We start from the raw sequence: 19,665 nt of genomic DNA, 5'->3' as shown, positions 1-19,665 counted from the left end.
GAAGAACAATTATATTTAGTATCAGTGTGTTTCTTTTAGAAGTCAGTTATTCTTGTTGCAAGAATCTTCTCCTTGAAAATGTAAATACTATGTAAATACTCCTTGAAAGCAATCTCTCAGTAATTATATTGTACCTTTCCACTAAAGGTAAAAAAATTGCAAAATTTTAATGACAGATCTCTGTGAGTTAAATAAATGTTACACCATTATGAAGAAAGCTAAACTTGGATATGAACACCAATACTGATATTTTACTGAAAGTCAGAAACTTAAATCCACATTTGGACATCGGCACAAATGGTTGGGGCTTTTCCATCTGCTGCTCCCTAAATCCTATGGGAGCTGCAGGCTATGTAATACATTTGACCATTTAGGTAGCACTTCAGGTCATGAGCCAGAATCCCTTCCTGGTAGGTACCATACAAACACAGAGTAGAAAAACAACTCTGAACCTAAACAATAAATAAGAACTATGTGCACGAAGTCTAGAGAAGTTGCAGTTAGGCTTAGGTTACAGTTAGAGGTTTCAGGTAAGGCTTTTGAGTTCAGCTAGAAAGGACTGTCAAAGAAAAAATCAAAGGAAATAATAGTTACAGGCAAGAGAAGGAAGAATTACACTTTTCACCTCTACATCTAGAACTGAGTACAAAACAAGATCAGGTTAGTTTAGTTAACTAAAGGTACAGAGGTTCAGCTGAGGTCTGCCTGGAGAAGGGTGAGAAATTAGGCACATTGGCTTGACATACTTGAAGTAATAGAGTTTTATATTAGTGATTATAAAATAAGAAATTTGCTCTGGCATTATAATCATGTCCAGGCTGAAAATTCCACCCAAAGCTCTAAGAACACCCTGGCTTCCTCATGACCTAATATCTAAAATGGCAGCAAGATTTATCTCTAATAGACTGGCCACTTTCTCTTCCTTAATCTTTTAAAAGCGATGAAAAATATCATTGCTGAAGTTCTCTTATTTTGCTAAGTTTATGAAAAATTGGGCTTTGTATTTATTTTGTCACATATCTGTATTCCATTATTTTGAATTAATCTGTTGTATTCTACATTTATTGTTTTGAGCAAACATTTTCATTACCAAATGAATAAAAGTACTTCATTTAAGGAACTGGTTCCTTAAATTCTTTAGTTCCATGCTCTGATGTTTGGAATTAATGTGTTTGACATCTCTGAAAATCATGGGAATTCAGATGTTTATTACAAAGTCTATCCTAAGGTAATTTGTCCAGAGGCACTCAATAAAGCAGTAGCAGACTTATAGTATTGTCATACACACTTTTTTCCCTAAAATTTTCTGTGTATTATAGATTTGGATTCAGGTCTCTATCTGCAAGGACTTGCATTAAAAAACAATTGTGCATCTTGATGTCCAGTTATCTACAAATATATGTAGGAAGATTATTTTTCAAAGTAATAATGGAATTCAAAAGGAAGAGAGAAATGCCATGACAAAAAGCTGTATTTCAAATTTTGCTAATCTAATTTCAATAATAAGCATAAGTGAAAAATATAATCCAGTTACTCACCTACGATGAGTAAGAAAACTACCACTGACATGTCCTGAGCCATCACATCCTGGGGTTGGACATGACATTCCTTCCGTTTTCACTGACTTCCAAGAGAACTGTGAGCCATTTAGGTACCCATCCTTTTGCCTTTTGGCAGCTAGAGGACACCCTGATGCACTGCGATGGGATGCGTATTTTCCAGTTATATGACCCTGACCATCACAACCAGGAACTGGACATCTGGATAGCAGATAGATGAGATAAACTTTATTGTCTTGCCATCATATACCTGGTAGCCTCTACAATAAAGTCAAAATAAACCCGACATGAAAAGAAAAGAACATTCACGCATTGTGGTCTTAAAAATAGTCAAGATACCCTGTAGCGGGTAAAATTACAAGCAGAATGTTACTACTATGAAAAAACTATGTTCTTTGATAAACTGTAAGGAGGCTAGCCAGCAGACGAAGTCACAGCTGTTGGTATTGTGCAATAGCAGCAAAAGGAGTGAGATGCCTATTTGAATTGCAGGTGTTCATTACAGTAAATACCACTCTGGAATTGAAATGTTGGCTACTGAGCTCTGCTCAGCAGGGAAATTGCCCATAAAAACTCTATAAGCATAAAATCCTACTTAGTATAATCCTTGGTACATTTTATTTATGTGTATGGAAACTAAAGAAGACTTGTCTGAAGTCCTGCAAATGCTAGGTATAAACAGTTAGGCATGAAATGATCATAGCACCTCATCAGAAATGCTGAGCACCTTTCACCACTCTCTGAATAGGAGAGATTATAACAAACTAGTGCTACAGCCTAGAGAGATCAATGAAGGCAGTTCGTATTCATCTGATGGTTTTCCTTACTTGGGAATTCCCCCATACATTTGCCCCGTATACTTCTAAAAAACAAATAACCAGGGTTAGAAGGAACAGGTTAGAATCTTCAAAGTGAAATGTGTGAGGAAAACAATGTTTTTTCAGTACACTACTACATAACACATGTCAAAACAAGGCCAGTTACTTTGTTGTTTGTCCTACACTAAAATATGGCTGCAACTCTCTGCCGAGGATCCAGTCCTGAATGGTCTAAGCAGTCACTAAATCCACAGACTTCAGTGGTCACTGATGTCAGAGAACCTTGTAAAAAGAAATTAAGACCTACAGGCAGGCATTTGTTCCTCTTGCAGACTGCATTAACAGTCAGATTTGTTGCAGCAATCTCATACAAATACTCATTTCTCTATTCCTGTAACTACTTTATTTAGCATGAATGGTTTGTCTTTAGTATGCAAACACATTTAAGGGTTTTTTGGGAGCTAAAGATCTAGGTAATTTTGTTCATTTCATGTGAAAAACATATTTAAAACTTTTACTAAATTATAGAGAATGGCATCCTTGGCTGAACATTGTGTCCTTTGCCATAAAGATCAGCACAGATCCTTGACTTGCAGTCCATTCATAGAAATCAGCGTGGCCTTTGGCTCTTGGATAACTATCACACAGTAACACTTAATAAAACCCCTGAAGATATGTATGAATTTATAAAGCACATGAAGGCCCTTTTACAATATTTGTTCTCACCTAATTGGCTCTTGGTCTTCTTTGTCTTCCTTGCTTTGTGCTATCCTGATTCCACTTTTCTTTGCTCGCGGACAGCCTGAAAGACTGAGTAAAAGAAAACATTTTAAAATGCAGTTTCTCATTCTTGGGTACAGTTTACAAGGGATACACTTTCGAAAAACCTGCAAAACAGGTAACCCTGCCCATTTTCCAAGTGGTTTGAATAAGGAGAGCTGCAGTATGCAGCCACGAGGGGGAATCCGCGTATCTCAGTTCGTGATGCAGGACAGGACTGCAGGCACCGTGCAGACCACACACAGGCAGTCCCCAAGGAGCCAGGGAAAGGAGCTCTTGAACTCCCTGACTAATAGTCCCTCCAGCTGACTCAGCAGCAAGCAGCGACAGCTTTACAAGGAACAGAAGTCAGTATTTCAGGGCTGAGAGACATCACGTCCTCTGTATGTCCGAGAGGGACGGAAGAACAGGCTCAAAAGGAGTCTTTGGATCTCTTGGTAAGACTAAAGATTTCTGTAGGGAGCGCATTAGGAACACTATCAGACCTTCTCAAATGTCACGTAAGAATCCTGTAGAACAGTTGAATAAAAAAGTGGCAGAGCTGAGAGCTGTACAGTGCCTTCCTGAGAAAGAGTTTCAGTGCTCAGAACTCACCCAGACAAAAAGATTTAGTAGAGACAAAGTTACATGTTAGGTTAAGCAATGTTAGCTTTAACTAGACACTGAGAATGTTGTTTTTAACTACACAACATGGAAAAAGATATATCTACTCCAAGATTTTATAAGCTCAGCTTGTCCTTTGCATATGAAGAATTCATCATAGAAAGCATTTAGTAAACTTGACAACAGATATTTAAAGATTTTTTTAAAGTAGTTGCTATCCAAGGACACAAATATGTCTATCAAAAAATCATGCTTTGTCCTCTGTTTAAATATAATTTCCATCTTAACATATCAACATTAAAAAAGAAATCCATTAGTAGAACACCACCTTCAAAAGTATTGAGATGAGAGACAAATTAGTGTTAACAAAGAAAATTTTCTGTCGAGAAGAAAACAAAATAGGAGATTAATTTTTATTTGTTTTTCCAGCATGACAAAAGGTACTTCAGTGTTGTACAGTAGGTCCTGTTGTCAGGAAGAAGAGGCAGAAACACTGGTAGCAAAATTTTCAGTTACTTTGTCTTGTCAAGACCAGTGAAGACTGAGAGAAGGTGATGCAATCGCACCTTCTGCAATCAAGCAGAGAAAAGGGTGATGCAATCACAGACAGAATTCTGTGGCAGTAAATGAAAAATAGACAAAAATAGAGTTTACATGCTGCAAAGTCATAAATAAATCAATTAAAGAAAGGGAAGAATGTTAGCACAAGATATTGGACATAGTGTATTACCTAGGAACTTCTAGTGAGATGGCAGGGCTACATCTACAGTGGTAAACGGGAGGGACCCAGAACTGCTGTTTTGACCGAAGACCAGCCAGGTCACATCAGTACAACTAAACTCTCTGTCTTTGTAAGCAGGACAGCTCCACCCATATTGCTTATGAAGAATGATCCGGACCCATGCTGAGCCCCAAATCATGTCTGAGAATTGCCTGGAAGAGTTTCAGTGTCCCTGGGTCAGTACCATGCCAGGGGACATACTAACAAATTAATAGTGTAGGCATCTGCAGTCTGACGCTTGGAGCTGTGCTTTCATCCCATTTCATTTTCTAGTTTAAATGCAGCTGACCATTTTCCTTTTTAAAGCAAGCTGCTGTTTATTCCAACTTGCACAGTGCACACTGAAGTACCATAGTTCCCTGTGCAGAAACTAAATCTCAGAAATCCTGTGCCAAAACTAAAAACAGTTTTCTTCAGAAATAAAAATATCATAATCTCTAAGAAGACAGAGGCAGGAGAAAGAAAGCCTGAGAGGTTTAGAATAACAGGTAGCAGGCTCTGGGGCAAGGGGGCAGTTTGGGAACAGGTTGGTTCGTTGCTGTCTTGTATGGGCAGAAAAATGGGATTACAGAAAAATCTCGAAATGAAGGGGAAAGGACAGGAGTTACAGATATCCCTAGCTTACCTGTGAGACCCATCGTACCCACTGTGTAAGAATCATTAGGTTTTGCCTATGAAAATTAAATAGTTAATAGAAATGCCTCAGAAAGCAACACTTTTTTTAGTAGGTGTACAGATGGGTATGCTTGTAGATGATGACATTTTCATAACAATATCTGAACGAAGAGCTTCTGCCTTGACTAATGATTTAATGTTTTCTACATATTAAATCAATTTAATTATCACGTACTTATTGGTATTTCGGTGCAACATATTTTTGCAATAGATCTTTCTATTCCGGCACTATGATTTATTAGAAAATTCTAAGACCTTTCAGGTCCTCTAAACAGACATCTCCAACAGACAGCTTCTGAGGTTATGATTAATTCATTTTTCCTCTGACAGCAGATTCACCAAGAAAACATATGTGAAGGATGAGCCTTTGGTTTAATTTTTTTTTATCCTATAATAATGAAAAGCTATTACAAAGTAAACATTAACTCATTTTTATATCAGTTTAATTCCTTATATATGAAGATAAAAGACATCTAGGGAATTTTGACACCATTATATGCTGATATAACTTCTTGCAATACATTGAATGGGCATGTGGAACTGCAGAGTTATGGCAGAGTTAAATCTGCCTTCATCTGTGCTTGCTGTTGAGGAGCCATTTTAAATATAGATGATACCTAGGCATTTTGGCAGCCATTTAGGAGAGAAGTTTGTCATTCCTTTCCTTCTGAAACGGAAAGGGTTGTAAGTGATGGTATCAAATGCAAACAAAAATGCTAACTCAGATGCAAGCAGATGTAAATGCTAATTTTCAGTGTGGGAATTAAAAACCTTAAAAGTGAATGCACTGTGGGGTCTTTCATAGGTAACCACTCTGGATTTAGGCTACTGGTTTGCTGCCCTTTTGAAGAGTGTGCATTTTGGCCAGCCAGCCTCACTGCCTCAGAAATGGTCTTGACAGATATCATGACCCAAACAGTGTGGGGCTGGCTCTGTGTAAATGTGACAGGTCTCCTGGGGACATCGATGGTTTTAAGCACAGAAGACATTATTCCTTCAGTGTCAGTGCTCCCATGCCTGCAGGTACCCAAGGACCCGGGGCTACCAGAGGCCTTTTGGAAGAGAAACGAAGGAGTTGTGTGGTCAGTATAGACATGGTGGCATTTCAAAAGGTTGAATGTGTTAAATCCCAGTGGACTGGGCAAATTTCACATCACTTGGTTTTGCAGAATTATCTTTTATATCTTTATGTGTACTGAGTATGCTGCAGAATCAAATAAAATCGTTGTCCAGCACTCATATGCAAAAATACAAGAATGTAAAGATTTACAGGCAAGAGTAGCTACTACCATCCAGCTCATATTGTGGTCCTACAGTGGCCAGGATGATCTGACATGCAGTGGTTCTCCCACGCTAACCTTGCCAGCTTTTAGGTTGCTTGTTTGTGACACTTTGCCAGCTGCACCTTCAATGTTCTGCCTGTTTCTGGTTAAATAGATGACCGAGTATGTAAACAGCTTCCTGAAACAACAAAGTCGGGACATAGCTACACCAAGCATAGTGCTGGTAGAGGAGGGAGTTGATAAATCCACATATAGTTAAATGTAGTTCTACACCTGACCTTAAATCCCTTTGAAAGTGTGATTTAATCCCCTACGTCACGTAAGTACTTTTAAAATGTTTACATCTTCTCCTTTATAATGTTATTTGTACTTTTGATGTCTAACTGTGCATTATGGAAGTTGTTACTATGATCTTTCATTTTTCCAGCATGTAAATGTATGGCACATTCCCAATCTCTGTGTTATTTATGTTTTGACTTTAAACAGTTAATTGCTTTTAGTAGGAATACATTTTTAGCTGGGAATTTGTGTATTGACTGGTTATAGCCAACTGTAAAACTACAGAGACTTGGTGAAGCAAGCAAATATCCAGACCCAACAGTATGCATGGCAGTAAAGAGCCGTTACTAAGAAGAGAGGTGGGCTACACAATTATTCTTTGATTAAACAATGGACAGCTATTTACAAAATATGCTGCAGCCCTTCTCTACTGATTTTACAGTTCTCAAATAGCCACAGGGGAATTGCTAATTACACAGCATGCGTAACATTACAGCGGTGCCACCAGAATTGATTTGGGGTTACCAACAATACCCTAACTAGTAAATGGGAAGTTTTCTTTGGCCCTTGGTAAGGATCACAGTTACAGTTTAGGCAGTTAAAGTAACAGCTTTCATCCATAAATTTCTGTTTCCACTCTCTTGCCGTGACATAATTATGTGCAATGCATTGAGATTTAAAAACAAGCCTGTACTAACTAACAAGACTGGTGCAATTAGATGAAATAGGTACTTTTTCTCTCTGATTAAATCTGGTAAGGCTTCAGCTGGGAAAGGAGGTAGAGAACTGGGTCCAGTTTTGCTTTTCAAGAAATATGGAGGGCGCCTGGAAGAGACTGACAGGAACAATCAAGAAATATAATTTGTAGGGAAAAAAAAAATGCAGGAATAGGATTTGAGTCCAGAAAAGTAAGACTGTGAGGAGAAGAACGAAGTCATTCAGAATGTAAAACAGCAGAAATTTATGAATGTTGAATTCCTTCCCTGGGCTAACAGAGAAGGTATTAAAACTAGATTAATTTTCTGCAAAAGTTTTGATAGATATTAGCAAAAACATTCCTACCTATTTGGGTAGTGAGCCATGCTGAAGCTGAGAAATGTTATTCATTGGTGGTAAACAGAATGAGTTAGACCAGCCCATGTCTATGTACAGCACTCAATGCTACTTCACTATTGAGAGAGGGAAGAGAGGTCTGTTGAGGTCCCTTCTAGCCCTTCCGTTGTTTGACTTAAAGAACAAAGCCTTCTCTTTACATACCTTCGATGTGAAGCATAATTTCCAGTAATATGCCCAGAGCCATCACACCCAGGGGTGGGACACCTAGAATAATAATGGAAGAGATATGGAGCACTGTTACTGACAGGAAAGATGTAACCGCCCATTAAAAAATATTCATTGGCTCAGTCCTTGTTTCCACAGGTGCCAGCCCTGGGGACCTCTAGCCATTGCTAAACCTAAGCTTAATTCCACACCGGGGACAAATGTGCTTTCTTCATTCATAAAATGTTTAACTTTGCTATTCCTCACCTGCCCACTCAGACACTTTCTGGTAACTCCAGTATCAGCAGATTAGAGCCTGACATCCCCGCACCACCAGGAATGAGCAGGGTTGACAGCAAATGGAATATCCCCATGGTGTATGCTTAGGTAATGGCTAAGCAAGCTGTTCTGTTTTCCATCAGAGCTATTGCTCTAATCCTACTGCACAGTGGCATGAGGTCGCACCATGGAGAGACTCCTCCACCTCTCCATGAAGTGAAGGAAATGCCTAAGGAAAAGGAAATGTGTAGACAGGGAAGTAATGCTGGCCTCTTGCAGAGAAAGAGAAATCCACCCTAACACCAAGCTACAGCACCAGACAGTCACTGATACAGCCATCAGTGGAATTTCTAGTAGTCGAATGACATTAGAGTCATCAAAGAAAATGGATGTTTTTTTCTACATTGCAAAGATGATTGCGATCACCACAGAATATGCTAAATTGTAATGCTAAGTAATATCATTAGCTGGTATTTGAACTGCTACACCAAATCACAGAAAAGACAAAGGAAAAATTAATTTATAGTCATTTTACTGAACAGACAAATGCTACATGAATTCCAAAAAGTCACTTTTCTTGAGCCTGAGTTTCAAATTTTAGCCAAGCTTTAAGGCTTTGTTTGAAGAAAGCATTCAAATTCAAAAAAGCATGTGCACAGCTTCAGATGTTGCATTCTGAAACATCAGATTTCCACAACATTGAACTCTTTCACCATTTGAATCAGAGTTGATGCAGACTTGGCTTTCACCCTTTAGTTAGATAGTTACATGTGTGCTTTCCTCAAAGTTCTTCCATACTGGTAAACTTCTGTTTCTCAAAGGTTTCTGCTGAGACTTGAAAGTTTCTTAAAATCAGGAATTAAGCAACCCAGAATTCAGTTCAATGGGGTTTTCACATTCCATGAAGATGAACTTTAGCTCTTTAAAGCTAGTAAACGTTACCTACTTCTGAGGAGCACAGAAGGGCCAAACTTGAAACATGATTAACACAACCTTGAAAAAGATAAATAGAACTGGAATTTGTTAAACGGAGTACAGTCTTCATCCAGACCAAGTCACTTATTCTATAGAAAACATTAAACTATGGCAGGACTTCCAGGATGCAAGCTGGTAACACCTCTGGGGTTCACCACATCATTGAAGTTACTTTTCCATATAACAAACAGCCTGTGTGCTTTGGACAACAAGTCTAAGCAACATCCTTAAAGATAATTCACCTTTCCTCTTGCTTATGTCTTTGTGCAGGACCAAGAGTAAGACCATGATCTTGGCTAGAAGGTGTATTACTGTGAGTCTTACTATCTCAAAGGTCAATATATGGGTTGACATCATACATCAATCCTTCTGCTTCTAGAAAAACAAAAACCCCCATTTTTGCATAGGTTCTTCTGACACAAATTAGGTGAAAATGTGGCCCTTGGTGAAGAAGTCGTATCTCAGTCTGTATGGCCCTTACCATTTACACTTTGCTGTGTCTGCCCTTGGCTATCACAGTTTGGCTATTTCTTTAAATTAAAAAATTAAATCGTTAAGGTTTTTTAGATAAAGGCTCTTATATTTTAAATACTTCATATCTAAATATTTCATGTTCTCATTATTTATTTTTATTTTTGGCAAATGTTTTGAGATCTGCAGAGAGACAATCTCATTTCATTTGTTTTACAATGATAGGAATCTTCAGTGATTTACAATGCCTATTTCCTATTTCCATCAAGACCAGCTGCATCACTGAAGCCTGACTGAAGCCTCTGAAGATGGTGAATTAAAAGATATGAAAATAAGAATTAATTAAAGGAGTTGACTAAACTTTGGCTTTAAATGTCTATGGCATTTAAATGAATAAAGAACAAGGAGCCATGAGACTGTTGCTCTGCAGTCTGTCTGAGGTACTACAAGCATTCCTGCTTCATGAACCCATGCTATTTGAAGCCACCATTTTCCTCTTCAGATTTTTCAATCCTTTTGAGCATAAGCTATTATCAAAACTGAACGATGTTTTTTCTCATCTTTTCCAAGACTTTTGCTACAGGCAGGCATGATTAATAGTGTCTTAACAATTTATAAGGATTTATAAGAGGCACCGGTCTCTCTAATCAATCAGTTTTAAAATTAGACCATTACACCTCAACTATTTGGACAGTCTTACAGAATTTTAAAAATAGCTTATTTCTGTGTCATTTAAAAAAAAATAACTTAAGCAACTGAAGCTTCTGAAGAATTCATACTGCTGTAAATTGAACTAGGAATATTCACAGAGAGCTCTGTACAGTTCACACCAATTTAAAATCATACTTTTGATTAAACTGGAAGAGATTTTTTATGTAGGCAAGGATTTTAGAAAGACCTTTCAGATTTTGATTTTGGCACTATAATTTTTTTTCCAGTCATAAGCTTATATTGACCTAAATGTAACAGATGAAATGAGAGTTTAGTGCAACTGGTAAGAATATTTTAAAAACCTTGAATGTTTCTATTTACTGCTGTTTCCATTCTGTGGGAAGTGCTTATAACCACTGGGAAATACAGGATGCAGATATACAGCAGTCTGTTTCACCTATAAGTTTATTACAACATTTATTTGCTATCCTAAGCAGATTAGACAAGGAGATATCTACAAGTCCTTGCACCATTGGAATTGAGTCTGTATTTTCAGAATGTCTGATCAAAGATAGGACTTGCATATACCCTACTACTTTACTATCAACTACTACCTATACATGCTTGACCTAACCAATCATATGTACATGCAACAATGCAAGAAAAATGTAGGTTCAGGTGCTTATAAGAGGTGATGTGAAACCCTTTGAAAATGAATATCAGAGTAAGTGGAAAATGGGATATACAGTTTCCCTGTTTACTTGAAGTTAATGTAATTTGGCAGGATCAGAAGCTTGTTTGTAGACTCTACATAACAGCTTATTGCAGCAAAGGAAATACTTTACTACAGTAAAGACTGAGGTGACAAAAGGAACTCACCCTGTAAAGAGTGAAGTTCAGAACATATAACACTAGCACTTTACCACAAATTCAGGGCATCCAGCAACAGAAAGAGCTTGTCAGTGAAGGGGAATGCAGTTAGCACCACCCTGATGTCCCATTCATTTCACAGAACATCCCAGAGAAGCTTTTTTCAGAATATAAGCATAAGCAGAAAGCAGGGCAACCAGCAGAACAGCAACAGCTGTGGTGGCTGGATCCAGTATTGGGCTTAGATTCAACAGCAGAAATTAAAAAAAGGTGAGAGTCAAACTGAGACAAACACACTTAAGCCCCACTATCCAGTGTTCACTGGGGAAAGGACTGAAGGTGTGCAGCAATTAAAAAGGACTTTTGGCAGCTTGAAGGAACTTTAGGGAGGTTCCTGGGACTGGGGAGGAAATGACTGCAATGCCCAAATGGCCTCTGGGAGAGTTTTTCCAAATGCCAACGGTTAAAAGTCTTGCTGCAAGCTCAGCTCAGAAAAAAGCCAGCTCACATCAGCATAGCAGACTACAAATAACATCCGTGTTTAAACCTGTATTCCTAAGCTTTTACCTGGGTCTACAGAGCTAGATAAGCTTACATGTAGCTTACATATATAGATTTATAGCTCAGCTAGTAAGAGACCAAATAGGATGTTACACAAAGGTACAAAGACAGAACTGAGGGAGTCTTGTCTTCATTATTATGTACAGCTTTGGTTGACTTACTTTTAAAATTTATTTTAAAAAATAAACTATCCCTAAAACACACTGATCAAACAAAGAAACAGTAATCTGCAATATAATGAAAAATCTTTGCTTGTATTTTCTTTTAGAGATTTTACCACAAAATGACAATGGCTTTTTGGAACCAGAAGGATTGCAGTTCCCTAGGAAAGAGGCAGTGCTCATGGAAGGTTTTGCAGCGCACACAGCTTGACCGCAGCTCAGAGCTTGGGGCTCAGGCTCAGGCTCAGGATCCTCCTTTCTCTGTCTGAAATCCTCCACTGAGATTCAGCAACACAGTGAATTCTATTTCCATCTCAGTCAAATCTCGTCTTTACGGTTTGACCAATTTTTATGTATAAATCTGAATGGAAACCTTGGATCTAGAACTGTACAAGCCCAGATTCAGCACACCACGTAAACGTAAGTCACTGTAACACATGGTTGCATTTTTCGTGAAGCAGGGTGATAATGTAACTTTTCAGAGACAATTTTAGCAATTATAACCAATATAACTTCTTCTCTCTGTCTCTTGTCCCTTCAGTCACCCTTGGACATTTTGCCTTGCACCAAATGCTTCTCCCTCTGCACACTTTCAGCCTGACTGCTCACCACTACAGCCTGGTTTTCACTAAGAAAAGGACATGTTATTAAGCTAGGCTGTAGTTTTCACTGGAATTGGGCAGGCTTGTAAGCTGTGTACCTTTTTTATCTATCACTCATGGAGAATTAATAACAGCACTCAGTGGACACTAGAAATAAAGAAATAATAACAGACACTAATAAAAGTGAAGAGCATTGCCAACTCTGATTATGGCGAACTGTGTCAACATTTTATTTTTGTGCTGTGGGAATTGGCTCCCATGGAACTGAATTAAGCCATTAATTTCTCTCATACTGTCCATGACAAAAGCCATCAGAGAGTAATCCTTTCTAGGATCCACCAAATTCTACTGGGGTTCAATTGCAACAGGTTGCTACAAAACACTTTCCATGATCTGTTATTAATAAGCTGGTGTATCAGCTCTAAAGACTGATACTACTTTTATTGTTTAGTTTACCACACTTAGTATCTACTACATTATGGAGCCAATGAAAACACATATAAATAATACAGTTTACCAGACAGAATGTGTCCTATAAATTACCAATCAAATACTTAAAGAGATGTAGCTAGCAATCCAAAAGAAAAATCATGCTGAATTGAACAGGGGAGTAAACCAGTAAGTTCTGCAGAACCTCAGAATGGTTCTTCAGAATGTTCCACGCTGCAAAAGAATTGGGATTTAACAGAAAATTATATCTTTCCCAAAGATTTATTTTGACCATGCTGTCAATCTCTATAGTAAAGGTGTGATTTTCTGTTGAAGGTGAAAGGCTAGAGAAATAGAATTGTTTCCTGTGCAGGGATCTGTTCATAGCAGAAAGTAGAATGTTTTATTGCCTGATGCTTTCCACGTATTTGAGATTCTGTTTTATTTGACTGAATCACCACAAATGGAATTCATAGGTTGGGAGGCTGAAAGACAGATACAATAATACTTTGCATTTCTATCTTTCATCTGAAGATCTGAAAGTATTTTACAAACATTAATGGTTAAAATCTCACAATACTGCTTTGAAAAAGGAAAGAATTTGGCAGAGGAAAACTGGGGCATAGAAAGGCTAAATGACTTTACCCAGAAGAGGAAAACAGGCTAGAACTAGAGAATCTTATTCACTGCTCTGTTTGCAGCTATAAAGCCCTATGTCTTCTGAAACTACGTATAGATTCATAAACAAATTATTGTGGGTTTTTCTAGTCAGGCATACCAGAAAGAAAATGTTACAAAAGTAAGCCTGTAAAGATATTGTGCCTGCAGTTCCCTGGATTGAATAAGTGACAAAGGAGAAAAAAAAGGGGAGTAGGCAAGAAAGGGATGGGATGAGAAGAAACTTTGTCAAATTAAGAAATGGAGTTTTCTGTAATGTATGATGAGTTTATTGTATGTCTATGCCCCTATGAATTTGAGTGCTTCACAAAAACCAACAGGTTTGCACATCTGTCAAACAAGTCCCCTTTTTAACTATTTAAGAGGCTGAAAGAAAGAACAAGTTTTCCTCCAGTTCCTTCCTACGCCACTCACCACTAACCTGCAGGGAGCACTCTAGGGCGAGAAGAGCGATCATAAACAGAGCTGTGTGGTCCTCAGCACAGACTTTTTGGCCACAGGTGAGACAGTAACAGTCAGGGCTGTGGTTATTGTTATGAAAACACCTATTTAGCAGGAACTGGACAGACACCAGCAGCTCATTTGCCTTTACCTTTCTGAGCAGTCAAAGCAATGCCTCCCAGCCATTAATGTTCTAGCCAGCTCTGTGAAAGAGATCTGGATGTGTAAATCTTAAAATCTTATTTCCAGTCCCAGGTATTTTGGTAATTGTCAGTCAAGCTCTAATTAAGTATGTGAAGTGGGAACAGTGTTGATCCTTTTCCTCATGAAGATGCAGGAGAAAAGCTGTTGTATGTTCTAATTCCAGTAGGAACACAGATGCTTTTCCACTTTTACCCCATTGTCTTTTATTGCCTATTTTTTTACCACAGCATTTGACTTCTGAATTCCTAAAGTATTGATGCTTTCTTTTGGTACTTAGAGAAAAACCCTCTACCTACACAATCTATCTGTGAATTTGCAATGAAAAAGTGTTTTGTTAGGATGGATTTATTTTTTCTTAATTTCCCTCAGTGAAGCTGCGTACCTACATACTTCTTCACTTTTTTATTTTACTCTTCTCTGTATTTTCAGCCTGTTATCCTTTTCCTACAGTGGAGCAAGAGCCTCCATTTGCTTTTGCCCCATGGTTTGTTTTCCATCCATATTCCTCTCCAGCATCTCTCTTCCACATTCTACTCCTTCCTTTTCCAGCTCCTTTTCTTTCCTCGTTGTTTCTTCTTGTAATTTTTAAATTCTCTCTCTCTCTTTGGCTTTTTTCTCTGTCCCTTTTGGCTGATGTCTTCTTTCTCTGTTCCTCCTTCATGCTTTCATGATCTCTAATAACCTTGAAGTCGACAGTTCTTTCTTCTTTCCTCCTCTTTTCTGTTTCTTTCTATTATCTCTTTTTTCATCACCCTTCTTGTCCTCCTGCTCTTTTCTCACAGCTGACTTTATCTTTCCTGTAGTCTGCATTGCTTGTGGCTCTCTCAGCAATGTGAGACGACTGGGTACACATTGCATCCTTGTGTCAGGGGAGAAAATGCTGTGTGTTGTGAAACTTTAACATAGAATTTCTTGGCTGCCAAGACACAATGAGAAATTTTAAGTATCTTGCACTCTTATCTTCATTAAAGTCCTTGTAAGCTTTATCACTGGCTTCAAAAGGAGCTGAACCAGGCTAGCACTGGGCACTTCTGCAAACTGCCATCAGAGCTCATCTGAATTGGTTCAAGAGGCAACATAAACTCTGTGGGACAGGTAGGCAAATAATGAATGTTTCAGTGGATCTTCAGTCTCTGGTTTCATGTTCAAGTTTAAACTTATGTTCTACTCCTCACAAATATACCTACAAAAGCATGTGAAATCAGACCCCTATAAATATCAAAGGTTCATAAAGATGCATTGTAAGCCAAAAATAAAAAATAAGTTAAATATAGATTCATATGGTAGTTATTTCCCTATATACAGCCTAACCAGAAGGAGTACTTAATCACACAAATTTAGCTTTAGCGAAAGTGCTAAATATTACTTTTCCCTACATAAAATACTGCTAACATTTCTTACTTCGCAGAATGCTACCTGGCATGACAGGCCTCACTGAAGGTAATAGGAAAATGTAAAGCCCTGAGCCATAGCAGATAAAAAGGAATAGGGTTTGAGAGAGCCAGCAAAAATACGTATGGTGGAAAGGCAAATGAGAGAATTGAGGAAAATCTTTTTCTATCTTGTCAGTTGCTTTTTGGCATTGGACCCAATGCAGTTCAAGTAGGAATGGGCAGGAGATCCAGGCAAGGATTACTCCTGGTGGGCCATTACTGAGCCTCCTACTGGGAGAAATGCAGGTTGGAGTCTGGAAAGAAGTGTGGAATGGAAGGATTTGTTGTTACCACTTTCACTGTACAGTCTTTCTATCCATGAGGGAATGATGCCAGGCCTATGGAGCTAGTCCAGACATAAGACTGAAATAATTTTGGCTGAGCCTTCGTGGAGTAAATTCAGTCTCTTCTATCTCTGCTGAGAGATTGCTCTGTCTCTTTGTCTCTAGAAAACCCCAGCAGTTGAACGGTTCTAAACTGGGGACGGCTGACTACATACTCTTCTCCTTAGGTAAAATTTAATTAATTCCCTGACTTTCTGCATGCACAATTTTTCTGTCCTTAGCTGCTGGTATTATCTGTACTGCATTCCTGCATTTTCTGAACTGTGTGTGGGTGAGAAAGAACATGATATGGTTTTTAATTACACTGAAATCCATTTTCCTATTAGCAGTCTAAAATGCATCACGCTGGCATTTAAAATATTGCTGTACACTCAAATGCACAGATACACATGATGCATTTAAATTAATTATATTGCTTTAGAAAAAATATTCCTGTGCCTTCAGTTACCACCTCTGCATGCTGCCTGTTCTGCTAGCCATCAGGACTTCCCAGCTTCCCAGCAGCAAGTGCCATGACGCGCTGCCCGCTGTTCTCACATCTAGCACCAGCATATACCACCTAACATGCCAGTTGCCAAAGGCATGGTACATGCCTAATGTGAAATAGCTTCTGTGCACTACCCAGGGGGTGCTCCGTTCACAGAAGCTGCCAGAGGGAAGCTGTGAATCAGCTCTCTCCCTGGGCACCTTGCCCACGCTTTCTCTCCTGCCAGCATCGCCTGCCTTGGAGGCAGCACCGGCCAGCTGCAGATCCCCTCCCCGCAGCAGAGAGCACTTCCTGGCACCACGGATGAATCAGTTCCAACATATGCAAATTCAAATATTCATTTCCAAACACCTCAGCCTTTGAAAAAAACCTTCATTTTTACAGTGAAGGACTAATATAAAATTATCGAGGCGCAGAGAAAAACGCAGGAGAAGACAGCCTTAAGAGAACATGCCCAACAACTAAGAGCAAAGCCATGTGAGTTCTCCATCTCCTGATAGCCTTGCTGCAAGCCTGTACTTGAAAAAAATCCTCTGCATGCACTTTTTTCAGTAATTTAGAGTAGACACACTTGCTTCTGAAGAAAAATGTCCTGTTCCTAGGTGGTCTATTAATATGGGAATCACTAAGCCTCTCACGAATATCTGCCACTGAGCCACCACACAGCAAGGTCGGTCCAGTCAGGGTTTGCAGAACAGCCAATGACATGACTTCTCTTGCTCTTGTACAGATGGGTCCAAAAGAAGCACTCAAAGTCAATAGCACAACTCTTGAAGAAATAGCATTTTGGTGTTCTCGACCTCAAAACATGTCTTCAGAAGCTCATACAACTGGCCTAACTTTTCTGTTTACAATGTAAAAGGAAGTTTTAGCACAAAATTAAATTAAAATTAATCTAAATGCTGAATACGCATTTGAAAATGCACTCTTTAAAGTAGGGAATTTTCCCCTAACAGGAGATTTACATTATGGTCAGTAGCCTGCTCGTTGCCTTGAACACCATAAAATTATCAATAGCAGAATTCTTGAATTGTCGTCTCTACGTTGCTGCTTCTCCCATGCTCTGCTGTTTTGTACTTCATGTATCTTCTCCCAGGTGAAGCAATTACCAAGGGGTCTGGTGGACGTAGCAGTATGACCTTGAATCTGTTACTTCCTGAGAGTTTCCTGGAGGTTTGGGATGACTTCTGGAATACTCAAAATGGTCAGCATCTCCCCAGGAAATGCAGAGGAAAGCTATCAGATTAGGACTGCTAAAAGCAGAGGTAACAAATGAAACAGCTTTCATATAGTCTGTGGCCTTAATCCACTGAAGTCATTGGGAAGAGAAAGGGTATAAGCCAGCATTAGCCATTCCTTAGCTATTCTGTTTTTCTGGTTTCCATTTCAACAGAACTGTTCAACTTTTTGGTTTTTTGCATGCACAAATATTTGATCAAGAGAAGGGCTCTATAAGATCACAGGAAAGGAGATGAATCAAATTTAAGGGGGAAAGGAAAGACTGAGTGGGAAGGGCAGAAGGAATAAAAGCATGAAGGAAGTCCAATTTATATGTTTTTCCAAAATATATCTAATATTAATATAAAAGACTAAGCTTACAAGGTATTTCTGTCCCTGCATACTTGAGAAAAAAGCAGGCGTCCTGCCTCTAATGATAGTCCTCTCAGTCTAGCATTATGGCAAAGCCACAGATGAATAGGATTGTAAACACCTTTGAGTTATCTAGGAAATGTATCATGGGCAGCATGAGGACTCAGAGGTTTGCCAAAAAAAAAAAAAAAAAAAAAAAAAGGAAAAAGAAAAAAAAAGCCATTAAAATAATCTAAATGACAGAAAATGTAATGGACTGGAATTTTCTTCACCATGAACAGCTTGTTTCTTATTCTCCTGTTTCAAAGAGGCAATTAAAATGAAGATTTTCAGTGCACATTCAGAATGGTAAGGTAAGGTAAACATAATAGTTTGGTGTAAAATGTGTTTAGGTGACTAACTGCATCTTAAGGCTGAGAGGAGTGCTTTGTTCCATATGCAGCCACTGCATTGTGCCCACAAGCAATGCTGGGAAGTGCTGTTGTACCATGAAGTTCCTATACTGGATGAACTTTTAAATCTGTTCTGAATGTATGTGTTTCTATCTGAAAACACGTGCCATCCAGCAACAGGGGCTGGTTAACAACTGGATAAAGGGAACAAACTCCAGGGTTTTGCTTTCCCAGAGCACAGATACTACTTTCTATTTTGGGGGTGAAGAGTCAACAGCAAATGAGTAGAATCCTTCAGGTTTTGTTTCATGAAAACAAGCAGCTTTTTCCCTCTAGGCCTAAAAACATTTGTCAGAGGCCCAAGTGAGGAAATGTAAAAATACTGAGTGTGAATTATATCAGACTGTGAGAGGCAGTCTGGTCTAGTAAGAAGGCTAATGAACAGTACAGCTAAGGGAAACCCAGCTTTGCCACCGATTTTCTGTGTGAGTTCATTTTTGAAAACTTCTCAGACCTGCTCTAATTTTTCATGTGATTGACTTGAGGCTCACGTTCCATCTACACTGAATTAAGTATAACCTCACAATTTACTTGACCCTAGTTTACCTCAGGCCTGCAATGGTAAACAAGACAATACTGAAGGGAAAAATTCCTGGTGCGAGTCCAGTCATGAACATGTCTGCAAGAAGCACAGCCTGGGCATGACCACAGGTATGCCCACCCCTACAAGTACTCCATCCTACTGCCTTGAGGTAGGCTCAGGTGGTAGACAGTGGTCAGACAAATCAGCCCTAATGAAGTAACACTTAGGAGGGTACAACGTCTTTGGTGTTCTTCCTAACTCTCTGGGAGCTACAAACACTAAGCTGCAAGTCTGCATTGCTGCAAGACATTGTGAGATGGTTATGGGACTGAAGCACTTGATCTATGAGGCTAACAGAACTGTCTTCTTCATTCTTATGAAGAAAAGTGTAACGAATCATCTTGCTGTCCACGAATGCCTAACAGGATGGTGTGGGGAAGGCAAAAGTTTTCTCAGAGCTGCACAGCTGCACAGAA

At 38.9% G+C, this 19,665-nt stretch overlaps 1 protein-coding gene across 11 annotated transcripts in view; it reads right to left on the bottom strand.

Annotated features, from left to right (window-relative positions):
- MYT1L (myelin transcription factor 1 like) overlaps positions 1-19,665 on the bottom strand; it is a 305,846-nt gene that overhangs the window by 25,068 nt on the left and 261,113 nt on the right. For all 11 annotated transcript variants that reach the window (XM_037392857.1, XM_037392856.1, XM_037392858.1 and 8 more), the window contains 3 exons: positions 8,036-8,098; positions 3,104-3,187; positions 1,539-1,760 (listed from right to left, as the gene is read on the bottom strand). In XM_037392857.1, the coding sequence (XP_037248754.1) occupies positions 1,539-1,760; positions 3,104-3,187; positions 8,036-8,098 (369 nt within the window). The remainder of the gene's footprint in view (positions 1-1,538; positions 1,761-3,103; positions 3,188-8,035; positions 8,099-19,665) is intronic.

This window comes from Falco rusticolus, chromosome 6 (genome assembly GCF_015220075.1).
Source record: "Falco rusticolus isolate bFalRus1 chromosome 6, bFalRus1.pri, whole genome shotgun sequence".
NCBI lineage: Eukaryota > Metazoa > Chordata > Aves > Falconiformes > Falconidae > Falco > Falco rusticolus.
This window is presented reverse-complemented; position numbering and strand designations above follow the sequence as displayed.